General features: G+C 37.9%; 1 protein-coding gene across 1 annotated transcript; it reads right to left on the bottom strand.

The window, feature by feature from the left end:
- Positions 1–2722: 2722 nt before the first annotated feature.
- Positions 2723–15856, bottom strand: LOC145990552 (uncharacterized). The gene is made up of 3 exons (XM_083126245.1): positions 15660–15856; positions 4123–4309; positions 2723–2907 (listed from the first exon to the last, which is right to left on the bottom strand). The coding sequence occupies exons 1-3, from the start codon at positions 15854–15856 to the stop codon at positions 2737–2739; spliced, it is 555 nt and encodes a 184-aa protein (XP_082982371.1). The 3' UTR covers positions 2723–2736.
- Positions 15857–17188: the final 1332 nt, after the last annotated feature.

The following is a 17188-nucleotide window of genomic DNA, read 5'->3' as shown; positions in this document are numbered from 1 at the left end:
CATGAGTATTTTCATTGGGGGTTTCGGGTACACCATATATTTCATATATATTATGTAAGGTTAATTAAGAATTCTCCCATTTTATGAATGTAAATTATTGTAGATTTTGGTGTATGTTGCATGTATTATAGTGAGAATGAATTATTTATATTTGTACATTTGTACTGGTACCAGTTTGTTTTCTTTTTCTTTTTGAATATTTACAGGCGATGGAGTTGGAGGGATGACATGCGCAAACGCCTATAACTATTACGACACCTCGCTCTAAAGCTTGAATCTTTGTTGTTGTGTATGAAGAGCATGTTTGGAATGTGAATTCTGAGATAAGATATGTGTAACTAGGAGTACACTATGTGTTGGAAAATTGTATTTTTAGGAGAGGGATTGTTTTGTAAGCCCATTGTGTACAATAACTCATTGGTGACGTATTGAAGATGCAATATACATGTGACTAAGGTAGGGTATGCCACTGGCTAAGCTTCTGCGCTGGGTGAGCAAGGTGTTTGGCATGGCAGATCCTTGCCGACTGGGGGAGACGTAGGACTAACTGGCCACAGGCTGAGTATGCTGTATATCCATGTATCACCCTTTTTGGGCCTGCATGTCCTGGTGTAATGTGCCTAACGTTTATATAGTTATTTCGACCTCTTGAAAATGTTAAAGAAGAAATTTAATTTTTTTTGGGTAGATTGCTCTGGGTCATGTAGGCTGTGAGGGTTTTAGGCAGGGTTGCAGTTCACTCGTATAGCCATTACATACTGACTTTTGACGATTTAATTGGATGGACTGATACAATTTAATGGGGAGATTATACATGGTTATTATTGTTGAATAAACTAAAATGTTGTTCTTCGGTGTTTAGATGGGTTGTGAATGAACCTTGTGATACATATATAAATGTGGAAAGTATAATCTGATTTGTTAATAAATATTATGGTTGAATGAATATTAAGCTTTACATTAAATAGTTTAATTACATACTGAATAATAATTAACTTCCACTGTGCCGATAATATAATCCACGTCTCACTTCTTTATTATTTATAAAGGGGAAATAAGAGACGTACAGGATTATGGGGAGGAAGTGTGATAATTTACATTGACATCTCCTAATATTTTAAAAATTATTTTCTCGAAAATGGGACGAGGCCCCAAAGCTTTTTCATTTCCTGGTGTTAGTACATATATTCACCTACAAGTTGGCATACTAAGTGTATTTTTACCTTGATGCAGTTTTGAGATAGGTAATTCTAAAGATGCGGATTTCGCAATTTTTGAGTATTCAAAGGGTTATATCTGCTAACAGCATCAATATCCCAGTCACGTGCTATATCAGGTAGCTTGTCCTAATAGTGAGCTTCAATGTCCAGTAAACAAATCTTGGGGTACTGTTGCTTAACCAAGATATTATGGGCCGAAAACAGGAAAAACTGCATTTTAGACCCTCTTTTGCAGCATAACAATGGTAAAGCAACAATGAACCATCATAACTATTGAATGTATATAAGCAAACAGTCTTATATTAACAGTATATCAAAACAAAAGTTTGGGATGTTATTGATTTCCAAAGATACAGCCCTCCGAACTTACCCATGTTTCACTTTTCATGAAAAATGGGCATTCTTACCTTGAACTTTGACATTTTCTACAGGGGAGGGAAAAATTTTTCATTCTAAAAAGTCGCACGATATTCATTTCTCATGACTTACTTTAACATATAAAAAAATGAAGCCAATCAAAAAATACAACTATCAAAATATCCCTTCTTTGTTCGAATTTCAAAATAATGGCTCTTAACATACTAACAAATACATATGTTTGAAAATATGTGCCCTAACTGTAGCACCCTGGAAAAAAAACAACAACATAGTTTTCATAATGCTATTACCTGGTGTACAACAAGCCCAAGTTTTGTCGACAACCCATGAATAATACATGCATACACAGTGGAAAAAAACTATTGCTATTAAAGAAAAACAGACATTTTTCATCTACGAAAAGGTGTTTCCAAAATTCACTTCAAGCATGGAGTTGAGGTTGACTTTCATATACCTTCTACAGTGGTCCTTACAACCCTCCAAAAGTAAATAAATAAAAATACTAATAATAATAATTAGGGATGGGATAGATTAATCGGTACTCTAATCGGTATGGCCGATATAGGCATATCGGTAAAATTATCAATAATTTTACCGACCTGATATATCTATACATATCTTAAAATTGAATGCAATATTGATCCTTTCTATTATAATTTTTATGGATAATAATAATCCTTATCCCATACGTTTTTTAAAAAGAAATGAGTAAATATGCAGCTTCTTTTCCATTGCAAAAGTTTGGTTTATCTGGTAACGTACATTTATTAAGGAGGTCAGTGAACTATTTGGAATTAATGGATCGGTAGAATATTGGCTATTGGTATCTGTAAATTCTACATCAGTACTTTATTGATATCAGCCAAAACTTCATATCAGCCCATCCCTAATAATAATAATGATAGTTAGAACCATAAAACCCTTAGTTGAACAAATGAATAATGATTACTGTATTTACTCATGTAAAATGTACACTTTTTTCCAAAATGTTTGCACCCTAAAACTGTAGTGTGTATTACACACAGAATAATTTGGACAGGTATGGTTTTACTATGTCACTGCATGTAACACATATACGTCAACTGGTGCAAAATACAAATTACCAGGTTGGATAAAAAAAAAAAAATACGGCAGTTTCCTATGACTTTTCACTTTGCATTGGGAGTTTTTGAGGCATCATGAAAAGTGCCACTGTTCTTGTAGAATTTGAGCATGCACATTCCATCAGTGGTATTTGTTGGCTGTGAAATAGTAGAAAATAACTTCCTGAATCCTGCAAATCCATAAAGTAATTCTGATCTCTTTTCTTCTACAAGAGAACAAAGAAAGTGGTTACAGAAATGAAATCATTCGGATGATAAACACAGTGGACGGAGAAGGGGGGAGGTGGCATGGGTTGGAGACTAATTGAATAGGTATGATGTCATTTGCTCTTGATCAGCATAACAACAGCTGTATGACCTATGACTAAGAAAGTCCTGTCTTCAACTTGAAATGTACTGCCATTATTAATTCTTTGTCCCTTTATCCAATCAGAAACAAGGTTGGGCATTATACATGCATAAATACAGTATATGAGGAGTTGGGATAAGAGATGAGAATGAATGCTCCTTGCACATAGTAAGGCAGCCCTACATGATCAGGGCTCAACAAAGAAATACGGTAGCTAAAAGTTACAAATTACTTTTACGCTCGAAAATTTAATTTTTATTTGTATGTTCAAGGTTGGGAAGCTCAGTTTAGAAACTCTTATATAAAAACAAAAACAGCATAACATTGGAACATCACTTCCTTCGAACAATTAATGTTGATTATATTATGCAGTGAGGAAGTGTTGCATACTCAGAAAAGCCTAAGTATTACATCATGATGGTAAAATTATGGTCAAGATTTCTCATTGAAGAGGCAACACTGCCAACATGAAAGTCACTACACCAAGCATTAAAAAAATCACATCTATTATGTTACCAAAATATGTACTATTAGAGTTAGATTTTTTTAAGTCTACTCTGTGTAGATAGGGTAATCAGGACTGGACCTACAGTTTGAAGTGGAATCTGAACCACTACGTTCCTCCACAAAGCTTCAAACCCTTGATTACAAGGCGATGATGTTACCATTAATGTAGTATTCGAGCATATTATATGGATTTTATTACATGCAGTGAGGCAGTGTTGCATACTCAGAAAAGCCTAAGTATTACATCATCATTATGAAGTCATGGTCAAGATTTCTCATCATTGCAGAGGCAACACAGCCAACACGAAAACAGCCACTCTGTGTTACAGATGTCAAGCATCAAAAAATTACATCTAGTAGAAGCAGTTTCACTGGTTTCTGCAGACAAGCATGACATACACATTTCGTTTCAAACCAGCAGTTCCGAAAAGTCACTTTTTCAGGTCAGGGAACTGTTGATACTATTTCTATATTTCCCAGTCAACCCTGGAAATGTGCTATTAGGTGAAGATGAGGTTAAGAAAATTTACCCCACTTTTATTCACCAATCTTTACATCTACTCACCGGTCTATCCTCAACCAATGAAGGTTCTGGTGCAGAATTCAGCCATTTTTGTACAACACTGCCACCATTGCACATGATACAGAACTGGTCATACGCATCCGGCTCCAGAAGGTAATAGTGTAGATTTCCTTGTTCTTTGTATGGCTGTGGTTTTGGTGGTTCCCAATCATCTGGAATATCTTCATACCTAGAACATTCAGGTAAAACGACAATCTGGTATTCAGGATGTTCCCAATACTGTAGTTCTTCGAATCTAAGGTGATAGTTTTTGTAGACGTCCAAAATTCAGGTGCGCCTCAGATTCGATGGAGTCTTCGATTCGACGTATATACTACAATATACGTATTTCATACACAATATACGTATTTCATACACGTACAACATAGAATCTACTGCATTCTCTAATACTGGTAGTTACAAAGAGTAAATATTTTTTGTAAAAACAGAAGTTACCGATGTTGCAAGGTAAAGTACCATATACCGTAATTGTAAACAAATAAACATGTACCCTATAGATGTTTAAATAAACAAAAAAAATGTAAAAACAGAAGTTACCGATGTTGCAAGGTTAAGTACCGTATAGGTATTTGTAAACAAATAAACATGTACCCTATAAATGTCTAAATATACACCGCAAAGGTTAAAATATATGAACGTCTTTGTGCATATTCCTGCACCTTCAATTCGAAGAATTTTCTTTTCTGAAAAAATTAGGCGAAAATTCAGGTGCACCTTAGATTTGATGGCGTCTTCGATTCGAAGAACTACGGTAATTAAACAAGCAATATAAACTTTGAGAATGAAATATGTGTGAGGAAATAAATTGATTCATTATTCTTGACATGAAGCAAAGGGTCATTAATAATTATTATAAAACAGGGAAAAATATACTTGCTCAAGTTAATCTGAAAAAATTAAAACCAAACTGATGTATCAGCTGCAATTTGGTCAAAAGCACTGATAACAGCTGATACTGTATCAATACATTTGCAGACTAAACATCAAAATTATGCAAGATCCAAATATTTTCACCACTTTTTGCACCTTACTGTGCAGAAAAAAAATATTTTTTCAGGTCTGTCGAAATGATTGATGTAGTAATTATGGAACGCCATATGAATTAAATATTCTGAACTACTTTAGATTTTTACAAAGTCTTGTTGGCACAGCTCAGCCTTACAAAAAAAAGTGAGGATGGTGCAAAAGTAGGTTGGCAGTTGGCATATGCCTAGTATGCAAAAAGACTGTCAAACCTATTGTTGCACAACCTTATACATATATTAAAAAAAAAAAAAGAATATGCTTTTGGTCATGGCTAGAAATGATTTTTTATTTATTTATTTATCGTCGCTTTTCTGCCACTTTTGGCCAATCGCGACAATGAAGATAAGTTATGATGAAAGGATACTCACAATGAGCACCCATGCCTAGGCTAGGATTCAAACCCAGGACTCCTGGCATCATAGCATAGTGTACTAAACAATCTGTCACAGAGGTTAGTTGTCATGGAGGATTTATTTTTTCCCTCATTATACAGGGAGGTTATTTCAGTCGTTCACCGCCAGCGTATCGGCCGTTCAGCGGACTCTTCATGCAACAGGTCCCGGCAAATTGCGTTCAGGAAGTCCGTAACAGAAACAGCTTGTTTTGTAATGTTTCCACTTTTCACAATTACAGTTACAATTACAATTGAAATAAGCACGTACCTTGTCGCAAGGATGCTGTGTGTGTGTGTGTGTGGAAAAGGTGTCCTCCCAAATACAAATATTTCTGGCACCTTATTTCTGACAGAAAATCTTAGATTAGACATCGCTACTTTATCGTCAGTTGTCAGAAAGGGAAGACAGCATCCCGGCGCATAAAGCAAACCGAAAGCGTAAAATGATATTTAAAAGTAATAATAATGATGATCACTAACCTCCTGTGTTATAAGAGATGTTGAAAATGACCTCCTTTAACAGCAATACAACACGTTTCTTAGGTTCAAGAGATCCGGTCTATCGTAATTCCCTGACCACTTTTCTGCAAGAATTCGTTTTCACGTAATTATCGTACATAAAAACTCTCTGTTCAAGACTATATTTGTTTAACGACATAACTAATGAATGAATAACAATTAACACACAATAAAGTACTGGCCATGAGTAGCAACACAGTATAAACAACACGCGTACTGATAAACGCAAACAGAAGTGAACTTGAACGTACACTGACTAAGCCAAGCGTCAGGTTAACCTTGCAGCAGGTTTTGTGTATCAATCCGCGCGAGAACTGAGCTCAGAATCTTCCGTGCCAGTCTTTCCTCAACCGCCGAGCTGCTTACATCGGAGACACTGAGAAAATCTACAGTATTGCCAACCGCACAACACATCAAAACCCGCATGTATGTCAAGTGGATTGTATTTTTGCTTCTCTTTGTCTCCTGAAACATAACATTTTAAAAGTACTTTCTGCGCATATATTATTTAATAAATGTGTCATTAATATAAGAGCGAAACAACTTCTAAACATGAGAGCATGTGTGTATATTTCGAGCACGCAAAAATAAAAATAAACAAAGATAAAAGTAAACAACGATAGGCCCCTTTTGAATTTAATGACAAATTATTGTTTTTGGTTTAGAAAGAAATAGATTTATGAAAAACTTGGTTGCTTCGTTCGCAATACATCCGTTACTGTAAGACACACGCACTTCAAGTTGTACCACCAAAAAAGCATGATTTGTTATTGGTGATATATACAATCAGGTGCATTGTCTGTCGCTATTACTCTGGTTTCAATTTATGAATCACTTCACTAAACCAGGATTCAAATCTTGGTCTGTCCATTTCTTGCTGATAATCACCCTTCCCTTTCTTTGCGCGGAACAGTAAATATGCGCCTTCAACAAAGCTTTCATTGCCGCCAGTGGGTGAAACAATAAGCCTCCCCCTTCCCCTCATCGTCGGTTTCTTCAGCCCTGGCGGTGGTTTTGCATGGTGGTATCCTTCCATGTTTTATTACCCCTTCCCCCACCCACCGAGTTGAAGGACGTCTCGTCCAAATAATAAACATGTTTCTTCTCACTGCGATATCTTTTAATACCGCGGAGATTCTTTTGTCGTCAAACAACAAACAATCGTTTCCTCTTGCTAAACTCAAACCGCAAATCATTCAACACCCGTGATACAATTCGTGTGCACATTGACGGCAAATCACCTCACGCCCTGTTTTACTTTGATCTTGTTGCCGCAAGGAGGATTATGCATTTAAAACAACTTGCTTGACTTTGAAGAACATTTCCTTTCGGATGAAGCCCAAAATAACATTCGGGTATAACTGCGCGCTGAACAGGAGATTCAGCCATTCTCGCCGCTCTACAATAAACATAGGGTTAAAATAGTGGAAGGTGCAACACTGGTATCAGCGATTTCACCCGCTCTGCAACGCATTCAGTCTCGCTCGACTCGCTCTAAAGTTTCAATGTCTCTTCAACGCATTACAGATTCGAGTTGGCGAATCTGCGGTTCTAAGTTCGTCTGCACAGTGATTGCAACCAATTAAGTCCATACCTGCTAATCAATGTATTATTTTGTCTGTATATTACAAATTAAATAACTGTTTTCTTGCAAGTATGCAGTTGTGTCGGAATAGAACCCGTCTCAGTGGAACTATATTCTTGCGCGCACGTTTGGATCTACATATGCTAAAACCTGCTGCAAGGTTGACCTGACGCAGGGCTTAGTCTGGTAGCCGACAGTGTTGCTAACCATTTTTCGGCAATGTCCCTACAGACGTAGTCAAAATGTCCCTACAACTGACCAAATGACCCGGCGCCTACCCAGCGTCGAATAACATGGGTACCTGGGGGAAACCCTGGGGGGTAAAGGCGGTCAGGGGCGTGATGCTGATCACATCACCCCCACTCACGACCGGATCAAGAAAGTGTGGGGCGTTACCCTCACACCCCCTATACGCCTTCATGGCGTGGTGCTATGCACAGGGGAACACTTTATCTTTTTTGTACCTGAATGGTTCGTGGGGCTATCCGTCAATGGTTTGTTGGGCTACCCGTTTTTCGAGCCCAAATTTTAACTATGTTTGCCTTGCCTAACCTAACTTAACCTAACCTTACCGAGAATGCTCAGTGGGGCTATTCCCTGAATGGTTTTGCGGTAATTGTGATTACGAACCGATAAAAAATATTTTTTTCGTATCACTTTAACATCATCGAAGACGCCATTTTCGTATCCTGCAATTTTATGATTGATGTAATGTTGCCAAATTTACCTGTAATCAAATCAGTTCTTCTACATCGTGATTGTCGCTGTCACATGTAAGCATGTTCATTGGGCAATATACTGAAATGAATAAGTTTATTAATTAGCCCTCCTGCACACTCCACCTAACAATCTGTATAACATTAACAACTTTTTAACTGTTCTCTTCCGCTATTCTTATACAATCCATGCTCTCCAAGTATGAAATCAACAGTGTGGCAACGCTGTAGACAGCGTAACTAATTGTAATTTGTTCATATCAACAAATATGGCTACCATACTTGTATACGGAGAATCATTGCGAGAATTGAAATGCTTATTTTACAACTTTTACACGTTAATTAACATTTTTCCCCCCTCACCCCAACATGTTAACTTGAGATAAATCATCACGAATAATTATTTCGTGAGTATAAGACGTAGCATAGAAATTACAGAAGGGTCCGGTATTGGAAATTCTTGCCTTAATGAATAATAGGGGTGTGCGGGACAGAATTTTTTGGGTCGGGACGGTAATTTTTTTAAATCCCGACATTCGGGACTGAAAAATTTGCAATTTCCCGACCAAGTCGGAAAATTTTCGGGACGGGAAATGTTCGAAATTTCCCGAAGCACTGGAAATCTCGAATTTTACAAGTCATTTTCACTTTAAGTGATTGTTTTTGCATTTCTAGAATAAAAACTTACAATTTTCGATAAGTTCCAGAAACTTACAAGGCAGAAAACGTCGAGAATTAACGACTTTTTAAAGTAAAGGATCCCGCACACCCCTAATGAATAACGTTGAGTCGTTTACTGTTGATTATGTTATTTGAAGTCATACATGCTGCTGCTGTGCAGAGATAGATGTTGGTTGGTGATGCTGTATTTCCTGCAGTCTTTAACAATTCTGGTCCCATTTTATTTCCCTTTTTTGTTTTTGTTGAGTTGAGTTGGTGTTTTAAGTCCACTTTATGCACAGTAAGGCTAATCGGGACTGGACCTACAGTTTAAAGTGGGATCCGAACCACTTGTGCCTCCACGGGTATCGAACCCGGGACCCCTTGATTACAAGGCGACGACGCTACCACTGCGCCATCGGGGAGGCCCTTTTTTTGTTTTTGTATCACTTAACATTGAAAATATTCTTTCCGTTTCCGCTTTAGAATGTGGCAATGTTAGCACTATTTTCGCGAGAGTGGAAATGTTTTCAAAAAGGAACTTGCCTTGAAAGTTTTTGGTAACCGATAACATGTTTCAAAATTCTGATGGAGATTTGTTAGTTAGTTCTTTTTTCTCCTCTTCGCTAAAGTATCCAGATAAACTAATTCATAAAATGTCATTTACCAAGATTGAAAAAAGTACCTACGTTTTCCCTCATTTGGCACAATCTGTCCCTACGTTCTTACGCGGGCGAACTTTAGTGAAAAGTCCCTATGCTTAGGGACATGTCCCTACGGTTGGCATCACTGCCGACACGTGCAGTATGAAGCGCCCTCTCGCGGCTGACAGACAACTCACCCAACCCCCGATAAGCTGCCGGCGCTGTCGCGACAACTGAGGATAAAGTAGCGATGACTAATCTAAGATTTTCTGTCAGAAATAAGGTGCCAGAAATATTTGTATTTGGGAGGACACCTTTTCCACACACACACACACACACACACACAGCATCCTTGCGACAAGGTACGTGCTTATTTCAATTGTAATTGTAACTGTAATTGTGAAAAGTGGAAACATTACAAAACAAGCGGTTTCTGTTACGGACTTCCTGAACGCAATTTGCCGGGACCTGTTGCATGAAGAGTCCGCTGAACGGCCGACAGGCTGGCGGTGAACGACTGAAATAACCTCCCTGTACATTCAATCTTCATGATAACAATAGAGCAGCCCTCCCCGATGGCGCAGTGGTAGCATCGTCGCCTTGTAATCAAGGGGTCCCGGGTTCGATACCCGGTGGATGCACAAGTGGTTTGGAACCCACTTTAAACTGTAGGTCCAGTCCCGATTAGCCTTACTGTGCATAAAGTGGACTTAAAACAATAAATAAAAAAAAATCAACAATAGAGCAACATGTTATAAAATTTCCCCACATTTTAAGCATTTTAGTCTTGTTTTCCGGTTGCATAATACTAGGTGTGGCTAGAAAAAAACCGGACTGTTGCTACAAAATCTTTTATTGGTAATTTTGTACAATACGAACATTATCTCCTTCAAAGTACTCCCCTGAACTATCGATACACCGCTCCATACAAATCTTCCATTTCTGAAAGCAGTGCTGGAAATCATTTTCTGAAACCATGTTCATGACTTCCGTCGCTTTTGTTTTCACAGGTTCTACGGTCGTAAATCTGGTTTTTCTCAGTGCTGATATGACCTTTGGGAATAAAAAAAAGTCGCACGGAGTGATACCCGGCGAATAGGGTGGATGTTCTAACACTGGAATCCCATGCTTGGCCAAAAAAAACCTTGACTGATAATGCCGTATGGACAGGATCATTGTCCTGATGAAGAATCCATGACTTGCTTTTCCCAATTCAGGTCGACGTCTTCTTACTCGCTCACGAAGGGTCGTCAGCACCTTAATGTAATAATGTTGGTTGTTTTGCAATAGCTCGAATACTCAAGCGACGATCCTCTCGAATCAATTCACCGACATTTGTAATGTTTGATTCCGTTTTCGACGTGCAAGGCTGTCCAGGACGCGAGTCGTCCGCAATCACTTCTCGTCCCTCTATAAACATTTGAAACCACTCAAACACTTGCGTGCGTGATAAACACTCATTTCCGTACACTTCCTTCAACAAACCATAAGTTTCTGTGGTTTTCCGAGTTCCATAAGAAACTTCACATTGATACGCTATTCCACTTTCACACTTAACATTTTTCCGACGGAACACAGATGTACGGTTCACTTCGTCCACAAGCTACAGCGGAACTGACTGTCGCGCACCCTGGGCAATCACACAGTCGATAGGCAGGATATCACGTTATACAGTCATGCACCGCTTGACCTTGACGCGCTTGCCGTTTGTCAGCAGCAACATCAATCCGTTTTTTTTCTAGCCACACCTCGTAAGACACTATTTTGTTCTCGGTTCAATAATAGACACTATTTTGGGATACAAGTGCAATAACTTTTAACTAACTACATTAATACAGGTAATCCCGTTTTCTGCGAAGCTGTTTTAAGTAATTTTCTATTAATTTTGGTAGAAAATTACTTAAAACAGCTTCGCGGAAAACGTGAGTACCTGTATTATCTATTACCGCATCTCTCATTCCCATAGTATGAATAACTACATTAAGATATCCAATCATGCAGAAAATATGCATCTATAGACAAAAATTCTTTCAATTTTTGTACTTATGGACAACTATGTCCAAGGATATTGGTTGGGTTAGGAAGTATTACTATGTCACGTGCCAGTTTCGATGACACAATGAAAGTTGCAAGGAGGAATGGTTTCTCGGAATCGATGAGAGATGGCAGCACGCTATATAAAGAGGAGCAAAGGAAATTATAAAAAACTTAGAGCGGAGAAGAGGGATTATATATATTATAGTAAATTGAGAAATATATAAAAGAAGAGTTCAAATACTATAAAAGAAATAAATAGAATCTTGTATATAGTAAATTAAAATAATTAAGAATATGGCCGCATATGAAAGGTTTAGGAAAGTTATTAAGTAAGCGAAGGAATTCAGAAATCTATCTCTTTTTGATTCTCTGGCGAGGAGAATGTTTTGGTTGCTTGTCCCCGGTGGTGCAGTTGTCAAATTAGACGCCCCAAAGCACTTTACGGTTGCGCTCTTTATTAGTCGCACTGGGCCATCGGCAGCGCTTATTATTAGCGATCCTGGTTATTTCCCTTGGTTGTTGTTTTAGGAGGAGGCGCTATTGTCAGATTAGACGCCCCTAAAAATCCTCTATAGCTTTGGTTCAATTCTTTACAAGGAATGCAGCATAATGATTTGTCTATATTATTGAGAAGAGATATGGTAAAGAGAAATATTTGCGATAAATGAGAGAAATAAGACTTTTCCCAGTGGCAAAGAAGAATAGAAGAAATAAGAATTTGCTGTGGAAAGATACAAATAGAAGAATTTATCGAGAATATAAGAATATCTCATCGGAATATAGAAGTTAATAAGAATTGCTGCTGAAAGAAGAAATAAGAATTGATATGAATAGAGGAAATAAGAAACAGCGATGAATAAAAGGGGATGACTATGTTTTGTAAATAGAAGAAAGAGATTGTCATAAAAGGTAGAAGAAAGAAAAAGAAGATTATCCTTTTACCAAAGAAAAGAAGTGGAAATTGAAGAAAGAAGAAGCCATTCCTATATTTTGTCATAGAAGAAATTGATGAAAGAAGAAGAAGCCTTTATTTCCTATAGAAGAAATTGATGAAAGAAGAAGAAGCCTTTTCCATAATCAAAGAAGAAGAAGCCTTTTCCATAATCAAAGAAGAAGAAGCCTTTTCCAAAAATGGAACGAAGAAAAGAAGAAGATGTCTTTTTCCAAATCAAAAATAGAAGGAAGAAGATGTCTTTTGCCAGAAATTACGAGAAGAACGAAGAACAAGATTTCCTTTTAAGAAGAATATAACCGACGTAAATTTGGAATCAGCGTATATTTCAATGTATATACAGCTTCGCTATATATTTTCTCTGTATTTTGTATAGTTCTCAGAATATAGATCCGCATTTAACTATATCCTCTTGGCTATAAAACGCTTTCTTATTTGGAATTCTCGAATAAAGAACCTATCCCCTGAGATTAAGATATATCTGTAGCCGTGGTAAAGAACATTTAAGTACGTACCCCCAAAGGGTGTAGCAACTATAGACCATAAAATACAATTTTATTGCATATTGTGGCCCTTTTTAGTGCATATACATGGGCCCGCTCTACTTTACATAGCTTGACTGTGAGAGTGGAAATGTGTGGTTGTAGGTGTCTCGGTTACTATTACAGTTGAGGATCAGAGGTCGTACATTAAAATTGAAACTCTTATGTGTCAAAAACCCCAGAGAAATCCACAGAGCGTTACTGGAAGTATGCGGCGAGTCAACATTGAACCGTAGTGCAGTGTCTCGTTGGTCAAATCGTTTTCATAGTGGTCGTATGAGGATGATGCAAGACCAGGAAGGCCGAAAACAACAACTGATGAATTAGAAGAAGATCGTTGTGCAACTTCTGAAGAACTTTCTGATGCCACAGGAATCCCACCGACGTCAGTATACCACATTTTGATCAATGATTTAGGAAAGAGAAAAATTTTGGCGCATTGGGTTCTCCACCTTTTGACAGCTGCAAGAAGACGACACGGCTAGACAATGCAACCACGCTGAAACAAAGATTCAACGTTGAAGGAGAGGCATTCTTGCATCGGATTGTTGCTATTGGTGAAACATGGATCAGGGACTTTGAACCGGAACTGAAAATGCAGTCAAACGAGTGGAGAGCTCCATCTTCCCCACGACCGAAAAAAAAAATTGGTGGGCACAATCAAAATTCAAACAAATTATGTTTTTTTTGGCTTATGATCATCAGGGAATAATCCTCAGAGTACCATGTGACACACCTGTCACAGCAGTGTATTACCATGATTTCTTGCAAAATCTGTGAAGAAAAATGCAAGAAACATGCCCTCAGCTACTCGAGGCTGGTCCACTCATTCTTCAAGATGACGCTCAGCCGCATATCGGGCATGTCGTCAATGAAAAACTTGGCTATTTTGGTTGGGATGTGATACCCCATGCTCCGTAAGTCCAGACATGACTTCGAACTCTTTCCTAAGTTGAAACTGCCTTTGCATGGACGTTGTTTTTCACGTCTGGAAGAGCTTTCTACTGCTGTTACCAGAGCCATTCGACAGCTGAACAAAGATGGTGTATTGGATGGCATACAGAAGCTTCCTCGATGTTGTGCTTCGGTCATTGCCAAGCAGGGAGACTACATTGAAGGACTGTGAAAAGACATCACCGCCACAGCAACATATGGGTCAGTAATAAATTAGTGTGCATTATATATGAAATGACCCATGTAAATCCACTGCTAGTCAGGTCTGAAGAACACTATGAACCTTCTCAGGTCTTCTTAGAGGACCTTATGATCACAAAGCATCACAATTGAGACATTCATCATGGCAGGCTATGAAACGAAGCTCATATGCAAACAGAAATTTTATTAAGGGTTTTTACTATTTTAACTTTCTCATGTTGTGTCAAATGATAATTGGATAATAATAATAATAATAATATATCTTTATTGAGCGGGCGAGGTTCAGCGTACGCTCGTGTAAATAGAGTGGATTGCAGATTGTACATTTTGCCTTTCCAGTCTAAATGAAATAAAACTTATACACAATAAGCATGCATTTTTAGTTTTTGACAAACAGTAAAATAAAATAACATGCAGTGATGATAATGCATTATGTGTTTGATGTTTTTGAAAGGTTTTGTGTTTTGAAAAGCAAAAATGGACTATTTTGCACAGAAATAAACTTAAACACTAACATACACTACATAAATGTGCTATTAGAAACAAAATGATTATTCTGTGTGTAATATGCATAATTTTCGAACCAATTTTGGGATTTTATTCACCATTTTAACACCTAAATGCCCTTTTTATATACCACTTTTGATCCCAATATTTGTCCACGTTTTATACAGAAATCTTGATATTTTATTCACCATAAATATCTAGCTTACTTATACAATTTTGCTACACTACACACACACTTTGACCACAATCAACTTAAAAACAAACAGTTCAGGTTCCACTGCAAGCATATTTTTCTCCAACGTGGATATACTAACATGAATTAAGAAAATAGGTACCTACTTTTTGAAATCTGTAAACAGATTGACAACAAATGTATGAATTTTATCTAGTTTATAGTTGTTTGTCACTTTCACGGCCTCTGCTGCATTTGCTGGACTACTATACTCTAGAAATATATAGCTCCAAAAGAAAGATAACATTCAAACAACATTGGAACTCTGGCAGGCAAACACTTGTAGAGCCAGTGTATTTTCGGAACAGCTATGAGGTTTTCTTATGCACAAGCTCGAAGCGAGCCCCTACAGCTGTGGGGGAGGAGAAACAAGTGATGTTAGCATGGGTTGTGCAGTGATGCAAGTAAACGAAGGAACGGTGGCTGACAGTGACACAAAGCAGACATCTGACTAGAAAGGCACACGCAAAACAATTTAATTTAATAAACTTACCTTGTGTATTGTAATGCCGTAAATGTCATGATGAAACAAAGTTGTTTTTATTCCAACTGCTCAATGCCATCAAGCTCGGAATCCGAATCTGTCATGTCGCACGAATCCTCACCAGCACTTGAAACAGAATCATCTGCACTGCTACTGTTGTCACCAATACTGAAAGCGAGACGTTCAATTTCCGGTTCCAGCAAACCTTCCAAACAAATGTATTCTTCCTCATCTTTTTGACATTGCAGCAACAGGGCTCCCATTCCTTCTCGCCAATTTCGGCAAACACTTCCTTGCACAGTTCCCAGACGTCGTTCAATTTAAAGGTGACATTGCGATTGGCAACCTTTTGTTTACATATCCCCAAAATTTTCTCAATTGGGTTCAAGTTGGGATGATATGCGGGCAAACAAAGGACAGTGTGACCATGTTCACTCATTATGTCATCTATAACGTAAGACTTTGTTTTTGGTTTGTGTAGTTTTATGAGACTGTACAGTTCAGGTTTAAACATATCATTAGTAAAAGGTATCCCGTTTTTCAATAACCAGTCTTTCTTTCTGGGCATTGTGATATGATGCATTGTCAATTACTAATACTGAATTTGGTGGTAAATTTGGAATTAACATTTCCCGTATCCATCGCGTGTAATTGTTGGAATTCATTTCTGTATGATAATCACCAGTTTTTTGTCTAGACTTGAATATCAAAAGAGCGTTTGGGATAAAGCCATTGTGGGTGCCTGCATGAATAATAATCAGGCATTGCCCTTTGGATACTGGATATTTTAGGCCCTGAACAGTGTCATCACACCATGCTTTGGATGTTGTGTGAGAGCTGTGGATGTATGTTTCGTCAGAATAAATAATAAGACGCTCTTGCCTTCGATATCTACAAATTTCACGCAGATAACTTATTCTCGCATTGCGAATATCATTTCTTTCAATAAGTATGCGCCTATTACTCTGCACTTTCTTCCACCTGAACCCGAGTTTTCTAAAAATCTTTAACAAACTAGACTCCTGCCCTTTAAACCCCATTGAAGTCTTTAATTTAGCGAGCACAGATTTTACTGTAGACACTTGTTTGTCTGTGGTATAAAATTCGTTTATTGTCCTTTGACCGGATCAAGAAAGTGTGGGGCATTACCCCCACACCCCCTATACGCCTTCATGGCGTGGTGCTATGCACAGGGGAGCACTTTACCTTTTTTTTATCCTTCGAAAAACGCACATATCAAAATCGTCAATATTTGTACATGGTCGCGGTCGGTTTTTATTTCTATGTGGCATGCTATATGACGAGGATGTTCCCACATTAACCTGTGAACTTTCCTTTTTAATTGATTTTATTGTATTTACAGAGACACCAGTCGCAGCACAAACACGGTCCATCACTTTCTTCAGAGGCAACTTCAGATCCTTTTTGGTCGGCTTCCTCCCGCATAAATTTCAATATGTTCGCGACAACTTCACGCGTTTGTCCCTTAAGTGTCCTACGATATATTTTGTAGTGTGTAGGAGGCATATTCTTCACGTGAAACGTAATTCAAAATAGCACTTCTACCCTGTCGTCAACAAAAGATTGTAGAAAAC

The sequence above is a fragment of the Lepisma saccharinum genome, chromosome 7 (genome assembly GCF_977018435.1).
Source record: "Lepisma saccharinum chromosome 7, izLepSacc3.1, whole genome shotgun sequence".
Classification (NCBI taxonomy): Eukaryota; Metazoa; Arthropoda; class Insecta; order Zygentoma; family Lepismatidae; genus Lepisma; species Lepisma saccharinum.
Note: the sequence above shows the minus strand (reverse complement) of the source record. Positions and strands in the feature narration are given on the sequence as shown.

What these genes read in the sequence shown, in the direction of transcription:
- LOC145990552 (XM_083126245.1), bottom strand. Translation starts at nt 15,856, where the DNA reads ATGGGAGCCCTGTTGCTGCAATGTCAAAAAGATGAGGAAGAATACATT. An exon ending in GAGCTTGATGGCATTGAGCA is followed by an intron (nt 4,310 to 15,659) that starts GTTGGAATAAAA and finishes TGAATGTTCTAG; the next exon opens with GTATGAAGATATTCCAGATG. An exon ending in CATTGGTTGAGGATAGACCG is followed by an intron (nt 2,908 to 4,122) that starts GTGAGTAGATGT and finishes GTTCTCTTGTAG; the next exon opens with AAGAAAAGAGATCAGAATTA.